This window comes from Heptranchias perlo, chromosome 41, assembly GCF_035084215.1.
Source record: "Heptranchias perlo isolate sHepPer1 chromosome 41, sHepPer1.hap1, whole genome shotgun sequence".
Lineage (NCBI taxonomy): Eukaryota > Metazoa > Chordata > Chondrichthyes > Hexanchiformes > Hexanchidae > Heptranchias > Heptranchias perlo.
In genome coordinates this window covers 3,976,321-3,997,238 of record NC_090365.1, presented here as the reverse complement: position 1 = coordinate 3,997,238, position 20,918 = coordinate 3,976,321, and the positions used below count along the sequence as shown (strand labels likewise).

Sequence of the window (20,918 nt, the reverse complement as noted above, 5' to 3'; positions counted from 1 at the left end):
TAACACAAGACAGAAGCATCAGGAGAGAGTCCCAGTTATCAACAGGTGGGTCAGAACTGATTAATCTGGAAAATGAGAGGCTAATTATTTTTAACCACGTAAGATAAAACTGGTTAACCAACAGACTTGGATCTGATTGGCAGAAACCCAATGCAACAAAAGGCTCCATTAAGATTTCTAAGAAGCAGCATCTGGTGTATTTACATGAACAAAGCAAGGTACCCTCCTTGCTTGCAAATAAATGATAAAAGATTGTCTGGAAGCTAAGCCCCTATGCAAACAGGCCACTTTATAGACCATGTGAGCAGGCTGTTTATGGATGATAAGCTGATTAGGCTCTGCTGTATTAACCCTGCATCCTGTTCCACAAAAGGACCTGTGCGCGGGATGTACACTGGGGAAATACTGAATGAAGCAACTTCCAACTCATACATGATCCTTCCAACATCCAACCTCCCCACTGCCAACAACTTGCATTTATATCGTGCGTTTAACATAGTAAAACGTCCCAAGGCGCTTCACTGGAGCGATTATCAGACAAAATTTGACACCGAGCCACATAAGCAGATATTAGGACAGGTTGGTCAAAGAGGTAGGCTTTAAGGAGCATCTTAAAAAGGAGAGAGAGGCAGAGAGGTTTAGGGAGGGAATTCCAGAGCTTAGGGCCCAGGCGGCTGAAGGCACGGCCGCCAATGGTGGAGCGAAGGAAATGGGGGATGCGCAAGAGGCCGGAATTGGAAGAGCGCAGAGATCTAGGAGGGTTGTAGGGGCTGGAGGAGGTTACAGAGATAGGGAGGAGGGGCGAGGCCATGGAGCAATTTGAAAAGCAAGGGCTAGGATTTTAAAATCGAAGCGTTTTTAAACCAGCTGGTGAACATCTGCTGCGCAAACATCTGGCGGGAATGGAGTCTCGTTGGGGGGACCGGGGGGACGGGGGGAGGTGAAGAGAGAGGCGACAGAGTTTGGTCTGATGCCGACTCGGGAAACACAGTTCACCTGTGCAAACGGGAACACTGTGAACACTCCTTTTTTTTTAAGAACTGCCCGCCCTTGCTCATTAAAACCACTCTTTCACGTTCCATCAATCGGAGTTTTCCCAAGTGAGGTGAGGGGACAGAATGGAGTGATCGTTATCCAGCGCTGCCAAGCTAGAAATTCCTGAGTCTCTCTCTCTCTGTGATGTTCCCCCTTCTGCGGTCTCACAGCCAAACAAGGAGAGTTAGCTCGTAAACAAAGCCCTAAACGCCAGCACCTGTGGCCCAGCTGGGCCGATATGTTGGGATTTTTTTTCTCCGAGTCATAAAACACTGCTGTGTGGGGTCGCCAACTCTGGTTGGACATAGTCCTGGAGGTGTCGTCACATGACCCCCTGCCTCCAACTGCCCCGCCCCCACTTTCCCGCCATTGGTCGCCCAACATGACCATCCTCATGGTGCCTCGTCTTCCCACAGCCAATCGGAAAGCAAATTGAGTTTTCGTTACCCGAATGGATGATTTTTGACTCTCAGTCAAACAGCCATTTCTCCCCCCATCTCAGATTTTTTTTATAACTGATAAACAAAGTGTCCTGGAGATTAGCCTTTAATTCCTGGAGACTCCAGGACAATCCTGGAGGGTTGGCAACCCTACTGCTCTTCCATTACTTAAGAGATCTCAATTGAGATCTCTCCGAAGAGGGAGGGAGACAGGTACCCACGGAAGGACAATATTCTTTCTTTAAGTACTTCTCTTCACTTGAAACCTCAAAAGGTCTTGGGATCAGGGAGGGTGGAAAAGATTTCTGCCCAGTGGAGGCCAGAAATTTGGTCAGGATTCCACTCCTGAACAAAGTACCCCTTTAAATTTGGGGGTGGTGAGGGGCAGGAAATGTGGGCGGATCTTCTGCCCACCCCCTTCTCCACAACCCCCACCATGTCGAGGGGGCATGTCTAGGGACGTTCCCCCTGGAGATTCCGCCCATTTCACCCTTATAAGGCCTCTGGGGAACTGGTGAGCTGGTGTGAGTTCCCGCAAGGGCCTAATGAAGGCCCTGAAGCCTTTACTAAATTTGGGGCTTTTGTAAGGCCCTCAGAAGAACAACGGTCCCACCGGCAATACACGGGGCCTTGCCAGCGCTGCCCGCATCCCAACAACAAACACAACTTCCCTCTGATGCGGTACTGAGGGAGTGCTGCACTGTCGGAGGTGCCGTCTTTCTGATGAGACGTTAAATCGAGGTCCCGTCAACTCTCTCAGGTGGTCGTGAAACATCCTGTGACACTATTTCGAAGAAGAGCAGGGGAGTTCTCCCCAGTGTCCTGGGCCAATATTTATCCCTCAAACAACCACTAAAAAAAACAGATTATCTGGTCATCATCACATTGCTGTTTGTGGGATCTTGCTGTGCGCAAATTGGCTGCCGCGTTTCCTACAATACAACAGTGACTACACTTCAAAAAGTACTTAATTGGCTGTAAAGCGCTTTGGGATGTCCTGAGGTTGTGAAAGGCGCTATATAAATGCAAGTGTTTCTTATGTTCACACAAGGGAGGAATCTAAACTAGGCCACAGGTTCCAAACTGCTAAAAGTCAACAGGACCTGGGATTACAGAACAAGGAGAAAAACAAATCAGAAAATATGAACATGATCAGAAATACTCACGGTCTTCAGTTTCTTCACTGCGTCCTCACACACGTGCATTCCTCGAGACTCCTCCACCTCCACATGACCTAAATACTGTTCACAGGAGGGGGAGGGGCGAACAAATTATTTTTTTAAACTTTACATCTGCCACATTTCCTGTCTACAAAATCTTACTTCCTGATGTCACACTTTTGTGTCAACTGTTTAAGTGTGAAATCCTAAGTCCACATTAGTAATGGGAAATTCCTATGTAAACGTGTCACGCTGTAATTAAAGCCTCCCACCAGTGGTGGCGCTGTAGTGTACAGCCTCCTATGCTCCAACCAATTCTACCTGTCTGTTTCCTAAATTGCCCTAAATGCATCAATAATAATATAAAATGAAAGTATTATATAAAAATAAGGATTATATAAAATTAGGAACATATCATTTTAAAACAGGGATTAAATTACTTCTACATGCCCTGGTCCAATTATCCATTGCCCTCTAAACCAGCTTCACCTACCCTTGGTCTGGACTCACCAAGCGGGGAGGGATCAATTAGTTAATAATTAAATGTTCCCCGTCCAACATGCATGTTTTCAAAAATAATTAATTCCTGGGATGTGGGCGTCGCTGGCAAGGCTGGCATTTATTGCCCATCCCGAGTTTGCCCTGGGAAGGTGGTGATGGGCCTTCCTCTAGAACCACTGGGTAGCGATTTTTTTTTAATACAACTGAGTGTGTCTCGCTGGGCCACTTCGGAGGGCAGTTATGGAGTCAACCACGTCGGTGTGGGACTGGAGTCACATGTAGGCCCAGACCGGGTAAAGACGGCAGGTGTCCTTCCCTAAAAGGACAATTAGTGAACTAGTTGGTTTCCTAGCAGCAGTGATGGGATAGCAATCAGGAGCAGGGCAACCTGAATTTTCACAGGACAAGCCCAGTGCTGTACAATCTGCCTTATATTCCCTTGAGTCGAGAAGATTAAAGGGTGATCTAATTGAGGTGTTTAAGGTGATTAAAGGATTTGATAGTGTAGATAGAGAGAAACTATTTCCTCTGGTGGGGGGAGTCCAGAGCAAGGGGGAGTCCAGAGCAAGGGGGCATAACCTTAAAATTAAAGCTAGGCTATTTGGGGGTGATGTCAGGAAGCACTTCTTCACACAAAGGGGAGTGGAAATCTGGAACTCTCTTCCCCAAAAAGCTGTTGAGGCTGGGGGTCAATTGATAAATCCATAACGTCACCAACAGAAATTTCCTGGTGTCCATCAGTGAGTTTAAGTTCCTCCAGGGTCTCGCCCCTCTCAGTCTCTGTAACCTCCTCCAGCCCTATAACTCCTACCTCCTCTGATTCGGGCCTCTTGTGTATCCCCTTTCCCTTCACCCTGCCATTGGTGACCATACCTTCAACCAACTGGGCCCTGGAATTCCCTCCCTAAACACAACCCTACAACCCTCCTCCAACTCTGGTCTCTTGTGACCCTCCCCCCCACTTGCTTATCCCCACCATTGGCGGCCGTGCCTTCAGCCGTCTAGGCCCTAAGCTCTGGAATTCTCTCCCTAAACCTCTCCGCCGCTCTCTCCTTATTTAAGGCCCACCTTGAAAGTGGGTCTCTTTGACACCCATCCTAATGTCTCCTTTGTTGGCTCACAGTTAAATTCCAGTCTGATTACGCTCCTGTGAGGCACCACTGGGACGTTTTTACTACCTTAACGTGAATGCAAGTTGCCGCACTCACCCGAACCGGGAAATTGCACTTGCCCTTGCGGACGGCTTCCTCATCAGCCTGCCACTGGTGGGGACGACTGGCTTCCGGCACGTACGGCTGTTTCTTACGCCGCAGACTCTGTCTCAGCTTGTTCATGGCGGGGGCCGTCTCCCTGCAGAAGAAAGGGGGGGGACAGAAATACAATAAACCCATTGTTTTGGTCCCATCGCACTAAAATCCAGGCCGACACTCCCAGTGCCAGTACTGAGGGGAGTGCTGCACTGTCGGAGGCGCCGTCTTTCGGATGAGACGTTAAACCGAGTCCCTGTCTGCCCCTCTCAGGTGGGTGTAAAAGATCCCACGGCCACTATTTCGAAGAAGAGCAGGGGGAGTTCTCACTGGGGTCCTAGGCCAATATTTATCCCTCAACCAACATCAGTAAAACAAAATATCTGGTCATTATCACATTGCTGTTTGTGGGATCTTGCTGTGCGCAAATTGACTACTGCGTTTCCTACATTACAGCAGTGGCTACACTTCAAGCTTTCTTTGGCTGTAAAGCACTTTGGGACATCCTGAGGTCACGAAAGGCACTCCATAAATGCAAGGAGGAGAAACTTCTTTTCCAAGAGAGTGGTGAGAATATGGAACTCGATACCACAAGGAGTAGTTGAGGTGAATAGCACAGATACATTTACGGGGAAGCTAGATAAGCACATAAGGGAGAAAGGAACAGAAGGATATCCTGATGGGGTCAGATGAAGTAGGATAGGAGGAGGCTCGTGTGGAGCACAAACACCAGCATAGACCTGTTGGGCCGAATGGCCTCTTTCTGTGCTGTAAATTCTATGTAATAAGTCTTTCAAGTTCGTGCTGCCATCACCACTTGAGGGATCACTCGTATAGTCCAACTTTGGCTGTGGGCAGTAGAAGCCATGTAGAAAAAGGTGGGGTGATACAGGGGGGGGCGGTACAGGTGGGGGGGGGGGGTGATACAGGGGGGGGCGGTACAGGTGGGGGGGGGGGCGGTACAGGTGGGGCGGTACAGGTGGGGGGGGGGTGATACAGGTGGGGCGGTACAGGTGGGGGGGGGTGATACAGGTGGGGCGGTACAGGTGGGGGGGGGGTGATACAGGTGGGGCGGTACAGGTGGGGGGGGGGTGATACAGGTGGGGCGGTACAGGTGGGGGGGGGGTGATACAGGTGGGGCGGTACAGGTGGGGGGGGGGGAAAACAGGTGGGGCGGTACAGGTGGGGCGGGGGGGGTACAGGTGGGGCGGTACAGGTGGGGGGGGGGGAAAACAGGTGGGGCGGTACAGGTGGGGCGGGGGGGGTACAGGTGGGGCGGTACAGGTGGGGGGGGGGGGTGATACAGGTGGGGCGGTACAGGTGGGGGGGGGGAAAACAGGTGGGGCGGTACAGGTGGGGCGGGGGGGGTACAGGTGGGGCGGTACAGGTGGGGGGGGGGGGTGATACAGGTGGGGCGGTACAGGTGGGGGGGGGGAAAACAGGTGGGGCGGTACAGGTGGGGCGGGGGTGATACAGGTGGGGCGGTACAGGTGGGGCGGGGGGGGTACAGGTGGGGCGGTACAGGTGGGGGGGGGGGTGATACAGGTGGGGCGGTACAGGTGGGGGGGGGGGGAAAACAGGTGGGGCGGTACAGGTGGGGCGGGGGGGGGTACAGGTGGGGCGGTACAGGTGGGGGGGGGAACAGGTGGGGCGGTACAGGTGGGGGGGGAACAGGTGGGGCGGGGGGGGGGGAAACAGGTGGGGCGAGGTACCATCCCGTGCCAGAGAGAGAGGGATGATGTGTCAAAATAAACTTTTCTCCCGCTCTCCTTTCATGTGGTAACTTTAATGCACACCAACACCTCCCCAGTACCACATCCAAATGGCCTTTCATCGTGGGTGAGCCAAGGGGACTTGCGCATCCCCGATTTTCATCGCCCCACCATTGGCGGCCGTGCCTTCAGCTGCCCAGGCCCTAAGCTCTGGAATTCCCTCCCTAAACCTCTCTCTCTTCCTTTAAGACGCTCCTTAAAACCTCCCTCTTTGACCAAGCTTTTGGTCACCTGTCTTAATATCTCCTTATGTGGCTCGGTGTCAAATTTTGTCTGATTTACGCTCCTGTGAAGCGCCTTGGGACTTGTTAAAACTACGTTAAAGGCGCTATATAAATGCAAGTGGTTGTTGTTGTTGTTGCTGACGAGCTATTGGTGGAGGGCATCACAGCTGTGGCCAATCCAATGCTCACCCGGCATCCAGACGCGCACACCGTCCAACAGGGGGCGCCGGTGAGCACTGGAAGCCCGAGTGTTTCCCCCATCCTTAACCCATTGGTTGACCAGCTAACTCAACAGGGACTATGCCTCAGTTACCGAGCGACGCATTTACCAACTTGAGCCAAAGATGCCCCCACCCAAAAAAAAAACCCTATTTCTTTATATTCACAAACAAGTCGAACAAAATCAGGCCAAATCCGGGGGAAGAACAAAGACAGGCCAGACGGAATTCCCCCGAATACACCCCAGGCAATGGGATGGCACTGCCCCGATGGTGACTGAATGTTAAATGTTAACACACTGGAGTTCGTCACAACGGATTACACAGCCCCAGGGAGATATTTGGTAAGAAGACACTGAAAGTTCCTTTAAAAAACCTTCTTCATTTTTAATGTTCCTGGGGAGATGATCTCAATTTGTAGGCCATTGTTTCAGGGCTTTGTGACAATTATAACTGCCTTAACTGATTTAAAAAGGGAGGAGAGGGGCAGGTTTATGTAGCATCTTGCACGTGTCTCAAAGTGCTTCACGCGCACAATAAAAAAGGGCTGGATTAAGAATTTCTGGGGTCTCTCTGTACCCCACCCCCGATCTAATAAAACACAAACGTGTGGTAAAACACATGAAGAAATTGGCCTGTAGGATTTCCACACATGGCTCCGTGTTGACATTGCAACGAATTTGCCGACTCTGCATCGCCTCCTGCTGACAGGGGTTTTAAATGCTGGGATATTTGGATCCAGCCTTTCTGTGCAGTTTCTCTGCGTTTCGGTGAGTTTTTTCCTGGGAGCCCCATATTTAGCAAGTCCTGACCGTTAATCCGCCCCGAGAAAGAATAAACTTACACACAGATACCACCCCCTCAGGACGTCCCAAAGCGCTTTACAACTAACGAAGTACTTTTTGAAGTGTAGTCACTGTTGTAATGTAGGAATCACGGCAGCCAATTTGCGCACAGCAAGATCCCACAAACAGCAATGTGATAATGACCAGATCATCTGGTTTTTTTTTAAGTGACGTTGGTTGAGGGATAAATATTGGCCCAGGACACCGGGGAGAACTCCCCCTGCTCTTCTTCTAAATAGTGGCCGTGGGATCTTTCACATCCACCTGAGAAGGCAGACAGGTCTAACGTCTCATCCAAAAGACAATGCAGCACCCCCTCAGTACCGCGCTGGGAGCATCAGACTAGATTTTGTGCTCAAGTCTCCGGAGCGGGGAGATGAACCCACGACCTTCTAATTCAGAGTATGAGAGTGCTACCCACTGAGCCACAGCGAGGATTCCCACAGGTTTGAGATCCTGTGAAAGAGATTATAAGTCTTGGCTTCAACACAGTGAAGAACCAAGAGGAAAGAGGGCAGCGGGGACAGCAAATTTGCAACATAGGGCAATCGCTTTGTGCTGAAACAAAAGAGTATGGCAAAAAAAAATTACAGGTCTCAACGGCCCTTTAATGGTTGAACAGCAGATCCCTTCCCTTTAAATGCAGCGTCTGGCTGTAAAGTGTGTGATTTGGGAACTGGTTGCACAAGCTGCAGTCCCAGGGGCTGCTTTGCTCCAACGCCCATTGATTGATTTTCCAGCAGCTTCACAATAAGATACTTTCCAAATATTAATCGTCCCCAGATTTGGATTTTCTCGTTTTAAGCCACAGTTCTTGGCTGAATCCTCGAGGCGATAAAACAATTTCCAGTTTCAACCTGAGAGCTGGTTCCCTGTTTTTAGAAGGGGTGTCACAAGGTGGGGGAGAGGGGGGGGGCTGGGTGCAGAGAGGTAGTCCAGAGAGAGAGAAAGAGAGCGCGAGACAGAGAGAGAGAGAGAGAGAGCGCGAGACAGAGAGAGAGAGAGAGCGCGAGACAGAGAGAGAGAGCGCGAGACAGAGAGAGAGAGCGCGAGACAGAGAGAGAGAGCGCGAGACAGAGAGAGAGAGCGCGAGACAGAGAGAGAGAGCGCGAGACAGAGAGAGAGAGCGCGAGACAGAGAGAGAGAGCGCGAGACAGAGAGAGAGCGCGAGACAGAGAGAGAGCGCGAGACAGAGAGAGAGCGCGAGACAGAGAGAGAGAGAGAGAGAGAGCGCGAGACAGAGAGAGAGAGAGAGAGCGCAAGACAGAGAGAGAGAGAGAGAGAGCGCGAGACAGAGAGAGAGAGAGAGAGAGAGCGCGAGACAGAGAGAGAGAGAGAGAGAGAGCGCGAGACAGAGGAGAGAGCGCGAGACAGAGAGAGAGAGAGAGAGAGCGCGCGAGACAGAGAGAGAGAGAGAGAGAGCGCGAGACAGAGAGAGAGAGAGCGCGAGACAGAGAGAGAGAGCGCGAGACAGAGAGAGCGCGAGACAGAGAGAGAGAGCGCGAGACAGAGAGAGAGAGCGCGAGACAGAGAGAGAGAGCGCGAGACAGAGAGAGAGAGCGCGAGACAGAGAGAGAGCGCGAGACAGAGAGAGAGAGAGAGAGCGCGAGACAGAGAGAGAGAGAGAGCGCAAGACAGAGAGAGAGAGAGAGAGAGCGCGAGACAGAGAGAGAGAGCGCGAGACAGAGAGAGAGAGCGCGAGACAGAGAGAGAGAGCGCGAGACAGAGAGAGAGAGCGCGAGACAGAGAGAGAGAGCGCGAGACAGAGAGAGAGAGCGCGAGACAGAGAGAGAGCGCGAGACAGAGAGAGAGCGCGAGACAGAGAGAGAGAGAGAGCGCGAGACAGAGAGAGAGAGAGAGAGCGCAAGACAGAGAGAGAGAGAGAGAGAGAGCGCGAGACAGAGAGAGAGAGAGAGAGAGAGAGAGCGCGAGACAGAGAGAGAGAGAGAGAGAGAGCGCGAGACAGAGAGAGAGAGAGAGAGAGAGCGCGCGAGACAGAGAGAGAGAGAGAGAGAGCGCGAGACAGAGAGAGAGAGAGCGCGAGACAGAGAGAGAGAGCGCGAGACAGAGAGAGAGAGCGCGAGACAGAGAGAGAGAGCGCGAGACAGAGAGAGAGAGCGCGAGACAGAGAGAGAGAGCGCGAGACAGAGAGAGAGAGCGCGAGACAGAGAGAGAGAGCGCGAGACAGAGAGAGAACGCGAGACAGAGAGAGAGAGAGAGAGAGAGCGCGAGACAGAGAGAGAGAGAGCGCGAGACAGAGAGAGAGAGAGAGAGAGCGCGAGACAGAGAGAGAGAGAGAGAGCGCGAGACAGAGAGAGAGAGAGAGCGCGAGACAGAGAGAGAGAGAGAGAGAGAGAGCGCGAGACAGAGAGAGAGAGAGAGAGCGCGAGACAGAGAGAGAGAGAGAGCGCGAGACAGAGAGAGAGAGAGAGAGCGCGAGACAGAGAGAGAGAGAGAGAGCGCGAGACAGAGAGAGAGAGAGAGCGCGAGACAGAGAGAGAGAGAGAGAGAGAGAGCGCGAGACAGAGAGAGAGAGAGAGAGAGAGAGAGAGCGCGAGACAGAGAGAGAGAGAGAGCGCGCGAGACAGAGAGAGAGAGCGCGAGACAGACAGAGAGAGAGCGCGAGACAGAGAGAGAGAGCGCGAGACAGAGAGAGAGAGCGCGAGACAGAGAGAGAGAGCGCGAGACAGAGAGAGAGAGCGCGAGACAGAGAGAGAGAGCGCGAGACAGAGAGAGAGAGCGCGAGACAGAGAGAGAGAGCGCGAGACAGAGAGAGAGAGCGCGAGACAGAGAGAGAGAGCGCGAGACAGAGAGAGAGCGCGAGACAGAGAGAGAGCGCGAGACAGAGAGAGAGAGCGCGAGACAGAGAGAGAGAGCGCGAGACAGAGAGAGAGAGCGCGAGACAGAGAGAGAGAGCGCGAGACAGAGAGAGAGAGCGCGAGACAGAGAGAGAGAGCGCGAGACAGAGAGAGAGAGCGCGAGACAGAGAGAGAGAGCGCGAGACAGAGAGAGAGAGCGCGAGACAGAGAGAGAGAGCGCGAGACAGAGAGAGAGAGCGCGAGACAGAGAGAGAGAGCGCGAGACAGAGAGAGAGAGCGCGAGACAGAGAGAGAGAGCGCGAGACAGAGAGAGAGAGCGCGAGACAGAGAGAGAGAGCGCGAGACAGAGAGAGAGAGCGCGAGACAGAGAGAGAGAGCGCGAGACAGAGAGAGAGAGCGCGAGACAGAGAGAGAGAGCGCGAGACAGAGAGAGAGAGCGCGAGACAGAGAGAGAGAGCGCGAGACAGAGAGAGAGAGCGCGAGACAGAGAGAGAGAGCGCGAGACAGAGAGAGAGAGCGCGAGACAGAGAGAGAGAGCGCGAGACAGAGAGAGAGAGCGCGAGACAGAGAGAGAGAGCGCGAGACAGAGAGAGAGAGCGCGAGACAGAGAGAGAGAGCGCGAGACAGAGAGAGAGAGCGCGAGACAGAGAGAGAGAGCGCGAGACAGAGAGAGAGCGCGAGACAGAGAGAGAGAGCGCGAGACAGAGAGAGAGAGCGCGAGACAGAGAGAGAGAGAGCGCGAGACAGAGAGAGAGAGAGCGCGAGACAGAGAGAGAGAGCGCGAGACAGAGAGAGAGAGCGCGAGACAGAGAGAGAGAGCGCGAGACAGAGAGAGAGAGCGCGAGACAGAGAGAGAGAGCGCGAGACAGAGAGAGAGAGCGCGAGACAGAGAGAGAGAGCGCGAGACAGAGAGAGAGAGCGCGAGACAGAGAGAGAGAGCGCGAGACAGAGATAGAGAGCGCGAGACAGAGATAGAGAGCGCGAGACAGAGAGAGAGAGAGCGCGAGACAGAGAGAGAGAGCGCGAGACAGAGAGAGAGAGAGCGCGAGACAGAGAGAGCGCGAGACAGAGATAGAGAGAGAGAGCGAGACAGGGAGCGAGACAGAGAGCGAGACAGAGAGCGAGACAGAGAGCGAGACAGAGAGCGAGACAGAGAGCGAGACAGAGAGAGAGAGAGAGAGAGCGAGAGAGAGAGAGAGCGAGACAGGGAGAGAAAGTGAGAGAGAGAGTGAGAGCGCAAGGGAGACAGAGAGAGCGAGAGAGAGAGAGAGAGAGAGCGCGAGACTGAGCGAGCGAGCGAAAAAGTGAGAGCGAGAAAGTGAGAGAGAAAGAACACATCCAGTACAGAACAACTGTAAAATGTGTTCACATCAATATCCCTTTGAAAAAAAAATCAATCCCAGATGGAGGAAAATTCCAGAAAGCAGCAGAACGAGAGGCCTGGAGATTCTCTGGGAAACGTTCCTTTTACAGCTACAGCAAAATATAAGACAATCCTAAAACTCCACGTCATTAGCAGCAGCTCAGCTGTTTAAACAGCCCCTTGCAGTAAGCAGCCAGTGAGAGAGAGAGAGAGAGAGAGAGAGAGATTCCCCCCAGGTGGAGGGAACGGGGAAACATCATGAGACTGAGCCAGGATCCTGGGCTCGGGGGGATCCAGCGACTGACCATTAGCAGACACCTGGCTTATGATTTAATTATTAATTGTGTACGGTCGTTGTATTGTACATAGCTATTTAGTGTTTGTTAATTGTATTTGTGGTACCCTAGGGCACTTGCCTTAATGTTGATCTCTTCCTGACGGGTGACACTTGGCCAATTCTGTGCCATCCCCGACAGGCTTTACAATAAAGGCTGAACCATCTATGTGCAAAGGGTAAGTGGAACGAGCAGGGTGGGGGTGGGTTTGGCTTCAGTGTGGAGCTAGCAGTGAAAATGACCTCTTTCTGTGCTGAAATTTCTGGAATTCTATGCGGGATTCAGGCCGGGTGGTGTGTGTGGGAGGGAGGAGGGCGGAGATTGTCTCTATCTACAGCTTTGCAGGACAGTTCAGTCAGGGCAAGATTGCACCTGAGGGTTGTGGTCTTCAGGGAAAAATAGATGTAAATCATGGGCTATGATCCCCTAAAGCATTGGTCAAAATCCCACAATTAATGCCTTTCACGGCCTCAGGACGTCCCAAAGCGCTTTACAGCAAATTAAGGATATTTTTTTGAAGTGTAGTCACTGTTCTAATGCAGGAAACGTGGCAGCCAATTTGCGCACAGCAAGCTCCCACAAACAGCAATGTGATAATGACCAGATCATCTGTTTTAGTGATGTTGTTTCAGGGAAAAATATTGGTCCCAGGACACTGGGGAGAACTCCCCTGCTCTTCTTCGTGGGATCTTTCACATCCACCTGAGAGGCCACGCCTCATCCGAAAGACGGCACCTTCGACAGTGCAGCACTCCCTCGGTACTGGCACTGGGAGAGTCAGCCTGGATTTTGTGCTCAAGTCTCTGGTGTGGGGACTTGAACCCATGACCTTCTGACTCTGAGACGAGAGTGACACCCACTGGGTGAGACCTTGCTGCCTTACTCTGATGGCAGATTCATTTAGTGGGATGTCGATGGTCTCTGATTCTTGTCACTCCAGCCTCTTGTACTTAGGAGAGCAGCCAATAGAGGGAACGACACTTCCCAAATGTAAAAATGCCTCAAGATCTAATTCAGGCAACCCCCAGTTACAGACATAGAATTGACAGCAACGAAACAGGCCATTCGGCCCAACTGGTCCATGCTGGCATTTATGCTCCACACGAGCCTCCTCCATCCATACTTCATCTCACCCTATCTGCACATCCTTAGTATGTTTATCTAGCTTCCCCTTAAATGCATCTATGCTGTTCGCCTCAACTACTCCTTGTGGTAGCGAGCTCCACATTCGAACCAGTTATCCAGCACAGTTTGTGTTACTGTATATCCAAAGCTGCTTTGCGTCAACACAGTGCGCAATACAGCATAATTCCCCATGGCTCCTCCACATGGTGTTATGTAAATAAATGGAAATATCCCATCAACCTGCACTTAATCGAGCGTCCTGCTCCATCTCACATTAAAACCAAAACGGCCAGCCGTCTGGGGACGTGAGGAATGGGGGAATAACAAAAAAAGTTGACAGCTTGCAGCAGGACCCCATCGAGCACAGGTCGTCTCTCGCCCCAGGGGGCTGATCGGACGGTGAGGGGGAGGGGGTCTGACCTCAGTCTCAACTGCTATCCTCTGCGGGCCAATTAGCACCGTGTCAGACGGTGATAACGAGGGGCTGCCATGGGAAAAGGTTCCAGGTCCCAGCTTTCTGAACCATCGACTGGAAGGAGGGGATTTCACGGATACAGCGAGGATCAGACAGATCAACTCGACCTGCAAACGACAATTTATTCATTCCACGTCTCTGCTTCTCTCCCCGCTCCCTCCCACTGTTTTCTCTCTTTCCTTTCCTGAAGGTGCAGACTAATTGCGTGGTTTGGTTCTCTCAGCACCAGCCCCTCACACACACGCACGTGAACACATGCACGTGAACACACGCATGTGAACACAAGAACACACACACACTCGTGAACACACGCACATGAACGCACAAGTACAGGTGAACACACGCACACTTTGAAATGTGATGTTTGACACGTGATGTTTATATAGTGATTAGATATTATTTTGGGAAACCATTTTCAAACGGTTGCCTGACTTAATACATGGCTCGAGGGCCAAACCGAGGCAAAAAAATAATCATACCACGGCAGAGGAAACTCAACCGGCTGGTCACAATCGCCTGTCCGGGGCAATCAATGGCCAATCCCACTGTGCTCTACCTCAGAACCAAATTGCAGCCCTGGATTCATGCCAATAACCTGTAACATGTCTCTCTGTTCCCCCACCACTGTAAACAATTTTACAACACCAAGTTATAGTCCAGCAATTTTATTTGAAATTCACAAGCTTTCGGAGGCTTCCTCCTTCCTCAGGTGAATGTGGAAATGAGGAAGGAGGAAGCCTCCGAAAGCTTGTGAATTTCAAATAAAATTGCTGGACTATAACTTGGTGTTGTAAAATTGTTTACAATCGTCAACCCCAGTCCATCACCGGCATCTCCACATCATTCCCCCACCACAGCATGGCTCAGTACTGCACCAGGCACTGCCTTTGCTGGCTGGGTCACAAAGATGTGGAGATGCCGGTGACGAAGGAGGAAGCCTCCGAAAGCTTGTGAATTTAAAATAAAATTGCTGGACTATAACTTGGTGTTGTAAAATTGTTTACAATGGGTCACAAAGAGACTTTGTTTGTTTAACGTGCACCTGAACCAGCTAGGGGTCGCCAACCCTCCAGGAATGTCCTGGAGTCTCCAGGAATGTCCTGGAGTCTCCAGGAATTGTAGAAAAATCATAGGGGCACTAAAAAACATGTTTTTTTTCCCTCCATTTTCTTTGAACACTTTTGTTTATCAGTTATAAAAATACTGGCGATGGGAGAAAGGGCTGTTTGATTGACAGTCAAGAATCATCCAATCGAAGAATCAAATCACTTTCCAATTGGCTGTGGGAAGGCAGGGGTTTGCGAGGATGGACGTGTCGGGCGACCAATTTGGTGGCAGTGTGCAGGGGGGAGGGGTCAAGAGGTCAAGCGATGAAACCTCCAGGAATACGTCCAACCAGAGTTGGCAACCCGAGAACCAGCAGGGCAGGCAGATGGAACCTCGGCTTACCGTCTCATCTTAAGTACGACAGCAGAGCCCTTCCTCTGTAAGACACAGGAGTGGTTAGATTAGGAGCAGGAGTCCTGGAACGGGACTGGAGCCTACAGCCTCCTGACCCAGAGGAGTGAGTTCAGCTGATGTACAGGAATATGTCTCACCATCAGCTGTTAAGTTGGTGTCTGGATTAAAATGGGATACAAAACTAAGAAAGGCGTCCACGAGATCTCTGCGCTCCTCCAATTCTGGCCTCTTGCGCATCCCCGATTTTCATCGCTCCACCATTGGCGGCCGTGCCTTCAGCTGCCTCGGCCCTAAGCTCTGGAATTCCCTCCCTGAACCTCTCCGCCTCTCTCTCCTCCTTTAAGACTCTCCTTAAAACCTACCTCTTTGACCATGCTTTTGGTCGCCTGACTTAATAGTTCCTTACGTGGCTCAATGTCAAATTTTGTTTGATAATCGCTCCTGTGAAGCGCCTTGGGAGGTTAAAAATGCAAGTTATTGTTATAGTCTATGAAGGGGTTAAATTCCAGAACTTCCTCACCTCAAGCACAAATCTGAATTTAAAAAATCTTCTCACGATACTCTTTTTTCCCCAACTCTATTCTAACTCTAAAGCTCTATTCAAATCTGACATAAATCAGACACTTGTGCGGGCCCTGTAAACAAACTCCAAGCAGATTGATTTGTGGGACTGGTGGAGAATACGGATTCAAAACAAACAATCTGCCGAGTTCATTGTTAATGTCTCCCAGATGTGCTCAAAGCCACGAACTGAGAGAAACTGAACAGATCAGCACTTTGGGTGATTGAGACAGACATTCCATTTTAAATCCTCCTGGACAACCTTCGCCTCTTCCTTCTCCTGAAGGATCGATTCCAGAGTACCTGACTATCCTTTGACTGCTGCACCCCCTTGTCCCGTTCACCGATCACCCCCTGTGCTCGCTGACCTATATGCGGCTCGAGATTTCTCCTCTGCGCACGTGCAAGTGTTCTTAAAGCATCGAAACGAGGGATTAGTGTGTCTTGCAAACTCCTCCAGTTTCACACCCAGCTCCTCAAATTTAAAACTCCCCATCCTTGAGCTCAAATCCCTCCATGGCCTCGCCCCCCTCCCTATCTCTGTCACCTCCTCCAGCCATACAACCCTCCGAGATCTCTGCGCTCCTCCAATTCTGGCCTCTTGCGCATCCCCGATTTCTATCGCTCCACCACTGGTGGCCGTGTCTAGGCCCTAAGCTCTGGAATTCCCTCCCAAAACCTCTCCAGCTCTCTCTCCTCCTTTAAGATGCTCCTTAAAACCTCTCTCTCTTACCTGTCCTAATATCTCCTTATGTGTCCCGATAGGGCCTTGGGACGTTTTGGACTAGGTTTGTACAGTTTTTTGGGACGACCCGTGCAAACACCCTGCAGTGAAAGTAAATCTCAATATGAACGGGGCCAGCTCTGTGACATGAGACGCAAAACAGGCCGTTTGTGAAAGGTGTCTTTGGGCTCCATGCTAGTGTAGAGGGGCCAAGTGTAGTATTGAGAGTAGTGTGAACAGTTCTGGGCACCGCACCTTCGGAAGGACATATTGGCCTTGGAGGGAGTGCAGCGTAGGTTTACTAGAATGATACCCGGACTTCAAGGGTTAAGTTACGAGGAGAGATTACACAAATTGGGGTTGTATTCTCTAGAGTTTAGAAGGTTAAGGGGTGATCTGATCGAAGTTTATAAGATATTAAGGGGAACAGATAGGGTGGATAGAGAGAAACTATTTCCACTGGTTGGGGATTCTAGGAGCAGGGGGCACAGTCTAAAAATTAGAGCCAGACCTTTCAGGAATGAGATTAGAAAACATTTCTACACACAAAGGGTGGTAGAAGTTTGGAACTCTCTTCCGCAAACGGCAATTGATACTAGCTCAATTGCTAAATTTAAATCTGAGATAGATAGCTTTTTGGCAACCAAAAGGTATTAAGGGATATGGGCCAAAGGCAGGTATATGGAGTTAGATCACAGATCAGCCATGATCTTATCAAATGGCGGAGCAGGCACGAGGGGCTGAATGGCCTACTCCTGTTCCTATGTTCCTAGTGGAGGGGGACTTGCTTTACACTCCATCAGCATTTAAAGGGCCGTCACCAGCGAGGAACAGCCGGTGGTTCTCTAGCTGTCAAGTGCCAAATTCAATCTGCGGAATAATTACTTTCTGAGACGACAGGGCTGCAATCTTATCTCACCTTGCAGGATGTGCAGAGACCATAGTCATTGAAGTGGATGAGCAACATGCAATTTGCCTTCCTTGACTCAGATCAGAGAGAGAGTGGAAGAGAGGGAAAGGAGGAGAAGGCCAATAAATTACAGTGTAAATGGGCTCTTATATAGAATGTTACAGCACAGAAGGAGGCCATTAGGCCCATCGTGTCTGTGCCGGCTCTTTGAAAGAGCTAGCCAATCACTCCCACTCCTGTCCTGCTCTTTCCCCGTAGTTTTCCTTTTTATGTATTTATCCAATTCCCTTTTGAAAGTTACTATTAAATCTGCTTCCACCGCCCTTTCAGGGCAAGGCAGTACATTCCAGCTCATAACAACTCGTTGAGTTAAAAAAATAAATCTCCTCATCTCTCCCCTGGCTTTTTTTGCCAATTATTTTGAATCTGTGTCCTCTGGTTACTGACCCTTCTGCCATGGGAAACAGTTTCTCCCCATCTACTCATCATTTTTGAACGCCTCTCTTGTCGACCTTTGCCGTTCCTGTCTAGAGACCTATATTGGGCTCTTAAGTTGGGCGTTGGGTCCTCGAAGGCCTCCTGATAGCCCAACTTTATGCTCACCCCTCCCAGTATCGCCATCGCTAACGCAGAAACCCCACCCTGAGTTCAGCCTATTGAATCTGACAGCACGTATATAATGGAGTGCATTCCCAAAGGCTGGGCATCACACTTCGGAGGGACGCAAAGCCATGCATCTGGCATCAAACGGCCCTCCTGTAATATAAAAGTTCCCCAACAAAGTGAGGGAGTCAGAAGCTGGAAAAATCACCCTTAATATGAGACTGGATTGTAACTCGACATATTTTAACATTATTAAAAATTATTAATATTAAATATTTATTAACGTATTTTAACTATATTATTTAACGTGACAAAAAAAAGCCAGAGGGGAGATGAGGAGAGTTTTTTTTAATGCAGCGAGTTGTTATGATCTGGAATTCACTGCCTGAAACGGCGGTGGGAGCAGATTCAATAATAACTTTCAAAAGGGAATTGGATAAATACTTGAAAAGGAGAAATTTTACAGGGCTCTGGGGAAAGAGCAGGGGGAGTGGGACTAATTGGACAGCTCTTTCAAAGAGCCGGCACTGAGACGATGGGCCTAATGGCCTCCTTATGTGCTGTATGATTCTATTTTCAGAGCATTAAGTGACTTACTCCTGCCCCTTGCCAACAGACAAGCCTGCGGGAGATATTTCAAAGCATTGAGAACATTGCAATCACTGGCATGTGGGATATCCCCCAGGGCCTGGTACTGTCAGCGATTTGCTGAACCTGGGAATGTTTGTCATTTTATAAAACTCGTCGGATGAGGAGAGCTGCTGGTCAGGAGGACCAGGAACACAGGAAGTGTCAAAAGTGTAACCGTGACAACAGATCAGGTCAGCCGAGGTTTGATCGGGATTAACCCCGTCACAACCAGTTTAAACCCATCCCTCCGCACACAAAATAAAAGAGGGATGGACTGCTCTCTCTGTTCTTTCCCAATCTTCTCCTCTCCCGAGTGCAAGTCCCGCTCCAGAGACTCGAGCGCAAAGTCTAGGCTGACACTCCCAGTGCAGTACTGAGGGAGTGCTGCAGTGTCGGAGGTGCCACCTTTTCGGATGAGACGTTAAACCGAGGCCCCGTCTGCTCTCTCAGGTGGACGTAAAAGATCCCACGGCCGCTATTCGAAGGAGGGCAGGGGAGTTCTCCCCAGTGTCCTGACCAATATTTATCCCTCAAACCACATCACTAAAAACAGATGTTCTGGTCATTATCACATTACTGATTGTGGGATCTTGCTGTGCGCAAAATTGTCTGCCACGTTTCCTACATTAAAACAGTGTCTACACTTCAAAGAAGTACTCCATTGGCTGTAAAGCGCTTTGGGACATCCTGAGGTTGTGAAAGACGCTATATAAATGCAAGTTCTTTCTTTTTCTGAACTACCAGCCTGAGCGTGACCAGCCAACTCCAGGCAGACGGGAGAATCAAACCGGGACTACCCCAGTCCTCAGAAGGATTATTTGCAGGATGACAAGAGACGTGCTGCAAAGCAGCAACAGAGGGCCGCAAACGAGAGACGCGCCACTGATTCATCAATGCCGACTGAAGCCCCAAGAAAACGTCACATCTTTGCAAAGTCAGCGATGCGTGCGTCGACCGAGAGGCCACGCACACAGACGCGTGCGTTTCCTGAGGGTGTCGGCATTCACACCCGTTTAGGGTGAGCTGTCTTTTCACAGGCGCAATGGCAAACAGGCAGCAGACAAGGTTCCTGCATAGCCATCCTGCCTGCGTCAGCTGTAATGAGATGGTGTACATTAGCCTGTGATCATCCATCACTGTCGCACACTGCCTGGGCCAACACAGGGGTCAGAGTTGAGAGCCAAGCAGCTGTAGCCCTTTTTTTTTTTAAGCGAAATAAAGTCAAATTCCACTTTTTTTTTGGGGAAGGATAAAACAGGAAATGTTTTTTTGGAATCGATTGAGCATTGGTGTTCTGTCTGAATGGGAAATCGCTGAGGTTCGAGAGCGTGGGCCTCTGGAGATCACAAAGTCATAAAGCACTTCCTCTCCCCTCAGTCAGCTGCTCATTCATCGTGGCCGAGCTGAAGTTGAGCTTTCTTCCATTTGGCCGAGAGAGAGAGAGAGAGAGAGAGAGAGAGAGAGAGAGAAAAAAAAAAGAGACTGGGTCTCTCGGTCCAGGACTGAAGCTACGTCACGTTCTAGAATCCCAACATCTCCCACCTGGCTAAACCTTCCCCCAGCAAATAAACAAGAGCTGCTTATTTCAACAAGTCCTCGGCAAAACGGAAACCGTAAAATGTTGGGATCGTGGAGCTGGTAAACATGGAACAGCCACAACTGATTGTTGAGTGACGAGAGAGAGAGAGAAAAGTGACAGATAGAGAGACAGACACAGAAAGAGAGAGAGAGAGAGAGAAAAGAAGGGAGAGAAAAAGAGGGCGAGAGAAAGGAACATCGGAAACGCAAGACTGAAAATGCCTTAAAAACCATTGCAAGACATTCCAATTTCACCAAACACACATACAGATAGAAAGACTTGCATTTATATAGCGCCTTTCACAACCTCAGGACATCCCAAAGCGCTTCACAGCCAATGAAGTACTTTTGAAGTGTAATCACTGTTTTAATGTAGGAAACGTGGCAGCCAATTTGCACACAGCAAGATCCCACAAACAGTAATGTGATTATGTCCAGATAATCTGTTATAGTGATATTGTTTGAGGGATAAATATTGGCCCAGGACACCGTGGAGAACTCCCCTGCTCTTCTTCCAATAGGACCGTGGGATCTTTTTCACCCACCTGAGAGAGTAGACGGGGCCTTGGTTTAATGTCTCATCCAAAAAGACAGCACCTCCAACAGTGCAGCACCGACAGAGTGGGCCTGGAGTATGGGCTCAAGTCTCTGGAGTGGGACTTGAACCCATGACCTTCTGAGTGACACCCACTGAGCCAAGTCCAACACCAATTAAAAACCTATTAACAACCTGAATAACAACTCCATAGAGAAATCAGCCAGACTCAATAATACACCAATTAAACCAGTAAAATGCCGATTTTCACAGTACTCAGGGCATTCCTAACAGGACCAAACGCAATGCATTGGTGTCAGCCCAGAGCCCTAATAGAGAGGCGGTGTAATGGTATCT

General features: G+C 50.4%; 1 protein-coding gene across 3 annotated transcripts in view; it reads right to left on the bottom strand.

Moving 5' to 3' along the window:
• The window catches only part of numbl (NUMB like endocytic adaptor protein), a 132,214-nt gene that overhangs the window by 33,875 nt on the left and 77,421 nt on the right, over positions 1-20,918 (bottom strand). For all 3 annotated transcript variants that reach the window (XR_010958795.1, XM_067974927.1, XM_067974928.1), the window contains exons 2-3: positions 4,345-4,486; positions 2,642-2,716 (exon numbers count right to left, since the gene is read on the bottom strand). Coding sequence is in view for 2 of the 3 variants with exons in the window: in XM_067974927.1 (XP_067831028.1) it covers positions 2,642-2,716; positions 4,345-4,470 (201 nt within the window). In the remaining variant the exon portion in view is untranslated. The remainder of the gene's footprint in view (positions 1-2,641; positions 2,717-4,344; positions 4,487-20,918) is intronic.